The 6,047-nt window shown below is 43.7% G+C and overlaps 1 protein-coding gene across 1 annotated transcript; it reads right to left on the bottom strand.

Moving 5' to 3' along the window:
* Positions 1 to 2,318: 2,318 nt before the first annotated feature.
* On the bottom strand, positions 2,319 to 5,308 carry LOC123501403 (DNA-directed RNA polymerase II subunit RPB1-like). Its single transcript, XM_045250226.1, has 2 exons — positions 5,086 to 5,308; positions 2,319 to 2,603 (listed from the first exon to the last, which is right to left on the bottom strand). Exons 1-2 carry the CDS (start codon positions 5,305 to 5,307, stop codon positions 2,319 to 2,321), a joined length of 507 nt encoding a protein of 168 aa, XP_045106161.1. The 5' UTR covers position 5,308.
* Positions 5,309 to 6,047: the final 739 nt, after the last annotated feature.

Below are 6,047 nucleotides of genomic sequence, written 5' to 3'. Positions count from 1 at the left end.
CTACTACTACTACTACTACTACTATTAACCCAGCTCAAACATACCCAAATCATTTAAAGATAAACTTGCAAACACTCCAATCCTATACCTACTAAAAACCCTTAAAAAAAACACCCAACACACACCCAAACACACCAAAAAAACACCCCAAAATAGCCGTCTACACCTACACCTCCCATACACCCCTACACACCCTCACCTTATCCAAAAAACGCATCTCTTTTGGTAATTTTTCGAAGAGCGGTCAACGTGTCAACCCAGAAAAACGTACAAAAACACACCAAAAACACACCCAAAACACACCCAAAACACACTAAAACACACCTAAAACACCCCTCTACACCTCAACACCCCATACACCCCTACACACCCTCACCTTATCCAAAAACGCATCTCTTTTCATCATCTTTCGAACATCGGTCAACGTGTCAACCCAACCAAACCCACAAAAAAACCATAAAAAACCCTTAAAAACACACCCAAAACACACCCAAAACACACCTAAACAAACCCCGAAACACCCCGAAACACCTCCACCCCCCATACACCCCTACACACCCTCACCTTATCCAAAAAACGCATCTCTTTTGGTAATTTTTCGAAGAGCGGTCAACGTGTCAACCCAGAAAAACGTACAAAAACACACCCAAAACACATCCAAAACACTCAAAACACACCAAAACACACCTAAAACACCCCTCTACACCTCCACCCTCCATACACCCCTACACACCCTCACCTTATCCAAAAACGCATCTCTTTTCATCATCTTTCGAACATCGGTCAACGTGTCAACCCAACCAAACCCACAAAAAACCCATAAAAAACCCTCAAAAACACACCCAAAACACACCCAAAACACACCTAAAACACCCCTCTACACCTCCACACCCCATACACCCCTACACACCCTAACCTTATCCAAAAACGCATCTCTTTTCATCATCTTTCGAACATCGGTCTACGTGTGTCAACCCAACCAAACCCACAAAAATCCATAAAAAACCCTCAAAACATACCCAAAACACACCCAAAACACAACCAAACACACCCAAAACACTCCTCTACACCTCCACCCCCCATACACCCCTACACACCCTCACCTTATCCAAAAACGCATCTCTTTTCATCATCTTTCGAACAGCCGTCAACGTGTGTCAACTCAACCAAACTCACAAAAACCCATAAAAAACTCTCAAAAACACACCCAAAACACACCCAAAACACACCTAAAACACCCCTCTACACCTCCACCCCCCATACACCCCTACACACCCTCACCTTATCCAAAAATGCATCTCTTTTCATCATCTTTCGAACATCGGTCAACGTGTCAACCCAACCAAACCCACAAAAAACCCATAAAAAACCCTCAAAAACACACCCAAAACACACCCAAACACACCTAAACACACCTAAAACACCCCTCTACACCTCCACACCCCATACACCCCTACACACCCTCACCTTATCCAAAAACGCATCTCTTTTCATCATCTTTCGAACATCGGTCAACGTGTCAACCCAACCAAACCCACAAAAACCCATAAAAAACCCTCAAAAACACACCCAAACACACCCAAAACACACCTAAACACACCCGAAACACCCCTCTACACCTCAACACCCCATACACCCCTACACACCCTCACCTTATCCAAAAACGCATCTCTTTTGGTAATTTTTCGAAGAGCGGTCAACGTGTCAACCCAATCAAACCCACAAAAAAAACATAAAAAACCCTCAAAAACACACCCAAAACACACCCAAAACACACCTAAAACACCCCTCTACACCTCCACCCCCGATACACCCCTACACACCCTCACCTTATCCAAAAAACGCATCTCTTTTCATCATCTTTCGAACATCGGTCAACGTGTCAACCCAACCAAACTCACAAAAACCCATAAAAAACCCTCAAAAACACACCCAAAACACACCTAAACACACCCAAAACACCCCTCTACACCTCCACCCCCCATACACCCCTACACACCCTCACCTTATCCAAAAACGCATCTCTTTTCATCATCTTTCGAACATCGGTCAACGTGTCAACCCAACCAAACTCACAAAAAACCCATAAAAAACGCTCAAAACACACCCAAAACACACCCAAAACACACCTAAAACACCCCTCTACACCTCCACCCCCCATACACCCCTACACACCCTCACCTTATCCAAAAAACGCATCTCTTTTAGTCATCTTTCGAACAGCGGTCAACGTGTCAACCCAACCAAACTCACAAAAAACCTTAAAAACACACCCAAAACACACCCAAAACACACCTAAACACACCTAAAACACCCCTCTACACCTCCACACCCCATACACCCCTACACACCCTCACCTTATCTAAAAACGCATCTCTTTTAGTCATTTTTCGAACAGCCGTCAGTGTGTCCTGTACAATGCCCATGACAGGTCGGTTACTCTGCGGCGTGACGACCATACGAGGCGTCAGGTGAAGGTTCTCAATCTCCGCCCGTGTTTCCATGCTCTGAGGGACGTGTAGGTTCATCTCATCCCCGTCGAAGTCTGCGTTGTAGGGCGAAGTGACGGACAGGTTCATTCGGAAGGTGGACCACGGGAGGACCTGCAAAGGGTTGGGAAGATGAGATTTATTTGAGATTAACCCCTTCAGTAGCGTGACGTGTTTCCCTATTCCTTGTGGTGACTATTTGGTGACTTTCTACAGCTTCACAAACTCATGTGGGGGATTAAAATGGTGAATACTGTGGCCATTAATCTTCTGCTCTCCATACACCCTTGCTAATGTCAATAAAATGATCTAATGGTGCACAAAACTCAATTAAAATGGTGAAGACTGTGGCCATTAATCTTCTGCCCTCCATACACCCTTGCTAATGTCAGTAAAATGGTCTAATGGTACACAAAACTCAATTAAAATAGTGAAGACTGTGGCCATTAATCTTCTGCCCTCCATACACCCTTGCTAATGTCAATAAAATGGTCTAATGGTGCACAAAACTCAATTAAAATAGTGAAGACTGTGGCCATTAATCTTCTGCCCTCCATACACCCTTGCTAATGTCAATAAAATGGTCTAATGGTGCACAAAACTCAATTAAAATAGTGAAGACTGTGGCCATTAATCTTCTGCCCTCCATACACCCTTGCTAATGTCAATAAAATGGTCTAATGGTGCACAAAACTCAATTAAAATAGTGAAGACTGTGGCCATTAATCTTCTGCCCTCCATACACCCTTGCTAATGTCAATAAAATGGTCTAATGGTGCACAAAACTCAATTAAAATAGTGAAGACTGTGGCCATTAATCTTCTGCCCTCCATACACCCTTGCTAATGTCAATAAAATGGTCTAATGGTGCACAAAACTCAATTAAAATAGTGAAGACTGTGGCCATTAATCTTCTGCCCTCCATACACCCTTGCTAATGTCAATAAAATGGTCTAATGGTGCACAAAACTCAATTAAAATAGTGAAGACTGTGGCCATTAATCTTCTGCCCTCCATACACCCTTGCTAATGTCAATAAAATGGTCTAATGGTGCACAAAACTCAATTAAAATAGTGAAGACTGTGGCCATTAATCTTCTGCCCTCCATACACCCTTGCTAATGTCAATAAAATGGTCTAATGGTGCACAAAACTCAATTAAAATAGTGAAGACTGTGGCCATTAATCTTCTGCCCTCCATACACCCTTGCTAATGTCAATAAAATGGTCTAATGGTGCGCAAAACTCAAGGTAAAAATGTGTCCCAGTACTGAAGGGGTTAATATAAGGTAAGATAAGGGTATTTGAAATAAGATAATGGTAAAATAAAAAAAAGGTGAATTTAATGGGGAAAATGTGGTTCAATGGAGGTTGAGCTGGAGATAAGGTAAGGTAAGGGTTTGTTAAATGAAAATAGGGCAAAATAGGGTAAAACGAGTAAGATAAGGGGGATTAAGGGAAGATAAGGGGGATTTAAGGGGAGATAAGGGGGATTAAGGGAAGATAAGGGGGATTAAGGGAAGATAAGGGGATTAAGGGAAGATAAGGGGGATTAAGAGAAGATAAGGGGGATTAAGGGAAGATAAGGGGGATTAAGGGAAGATAAGAGGGATTAAGGGAAGATAAGGGGGATTAAGGGAAGATAAGGGGGATTTAAGGGGAGATAAGAGGGATTAAGGGAAGATAAGGGGGATTAAGGGAAGATAAGGGGATTTAAGGGAGATAAGGGGATTTAAGGGAGATAAGGGGGATTAAGGGAAGATAAGGAGGATTAAGGGAATATAAGGGGGATTTAAGGGGAGATAAGGGGGATTTAAGGGGAGATAAGGGATAAAGGCCTAATTTTGTTTATGAGAGAGAGAGAGAGAGAGAGAGAGAGTTAACTATCTCACTGTCTCACTCACTCACTCATTCGCTCTCACACACACGGGCTCTCTCTCTCTCTCTCTCTCTCTCTTAGTTGCCGGCAAGCCATCGCGAGGAAAGGAGGTAAGCGCTCTCTCTCTCTCTCTCTCTCTCTCTCTCTCAATTGTAAACATATTATTATTATTATTATTATTATTATTATGACTGTGTTAATTACAGGTGTGAAGAAGGCACTCCAATTAGCGACCTTACCTGCTTGTTACACCTGGACACCACATCGACCTGTGCTTGTTACGTGAGTGCTGGTGGTGGTGGTGGTGTTAGTGTTGTTAGTGTTGTTAGTGGGTTTTGTGTGTGCGAGTTACTACTACTGCTACTACTACTACTGCTACTACAACTGCTACTGCTACGGCTACTGCTGCTGCTACGACTACTACTACTGTTACTACTACTACTACTACTACTGTTACTACTACTGTTACTACTGTTACTACTACTACTGTTACTACTACTACTGTTACTACTACTACTACTACTACTGTTACTACTACTACTACTACTGCAACTGCACACCACCACCACCACTACTACTACTACCACTACCACTACTACCACCACTACCACAACTACCACTACCACTACTTAGCTCGTTAGACAGCTAGCCTCGTTAAACACACACACACACACACACACACACACACACACACCCCTTCCCTACCCACACACCCACCTTGACCTTGTGCCCCATCATAGACATCTTGTGAAGTGTAGGCTGCCTGTTGAAGATGATAAGGTCACCGTCCGTTATGTGTCTTTCCACCCTGTACCCGCACTGAAGGTGAAGGTCAGAGGGCTTCGGGTGGTAGCGAAGGTCAACCCGCGCGCCGTTCTCCCTCACGATGTACTTCGCTCCAGGGTATTGGCTGTTTCCGCGTCGCACCAGCTCCATCATCCTGTCACGGGGGGTGCTACGGTTTTAGAGGGTGTTTTGGGGTGTTTTGGGGTGTTTTTAGGTGTTTTTGTGGGGTTTTGTGGGGTTTTGTGGGGATTTGTGGGGTTTTGTGGGGTTTTATGGGGATTTGTGGTGTTTTGGGGTGTTTTTGGTGTGTTTTGGGGTGTTTTGGGGAGTTTGTAGTGTTTTGGGGTGGTTTTGGTGTGTTTTGGTGTTTTTGTGGTGTTTTGTGGTGTTTTGTGGTGTTTTGTGGTGTTTTGGGTGTTATTTGGGGTGTTCTGGGTATTTTGGGGTGTTTTGTGGTGTTATAAGGTGTTTCTTGGTGTTTTATGGGTGTTTTATGGTGTTTTATGGGTGTTTTATGGTGTTATTGGCTGTTCCCGCGTCGCACCAGCTCCATCATCCTGTCACGGGGGGTGCTACGGTTTTAGAGGGTGTTTTGGGGGGTTTTTGTGGGGTTTTTGTGTTTTGGGTTTTGTGGTGCTTTTGATGTTTTTTGGGTGTTTTGGATGTTTTTGGGGAGTTTGTAGTGTTTTGGGGTGGTTTTGGTGTGTTTTGGGGTGTTTTGGATATTTTGTGGTGTTTTGTGGTGTTTTGGGAGTTTGTGGTGGTTTGGGGTGTTTGAGGGTGTTTTGTGGTGTTTTGTGATGTTTTTGGGTGTTATTTGGGGTGTTTTGTGGTGTTATAAGGTGTTTTATGGGTGTTTTATGGTGTTTTTGGCTGTTTCCGCGTCACCAGCT

The sequence above is a fragment of the Portunus trituberculatus genome, chromosome 2 (genome assembly GCF_017591435.1).
Source record: "Portunus trituberculatus isolate SZX2019 chromosome 2, ASM1759143v1, whole genome shotgun sequence".
In the NCBI taxonomy this organism is placed as follows: domain Eukaryota; kingdom Metazoa; phylum Arthropoda; class Malacostraca; order Decapoda; family Portunidae; genus Portunus; species Portunus trituberculatus.
Note: the sequence above shows the minus strand (reverse complement) of the source record. Positions and strands in the feature narration are given on the sequence as shown.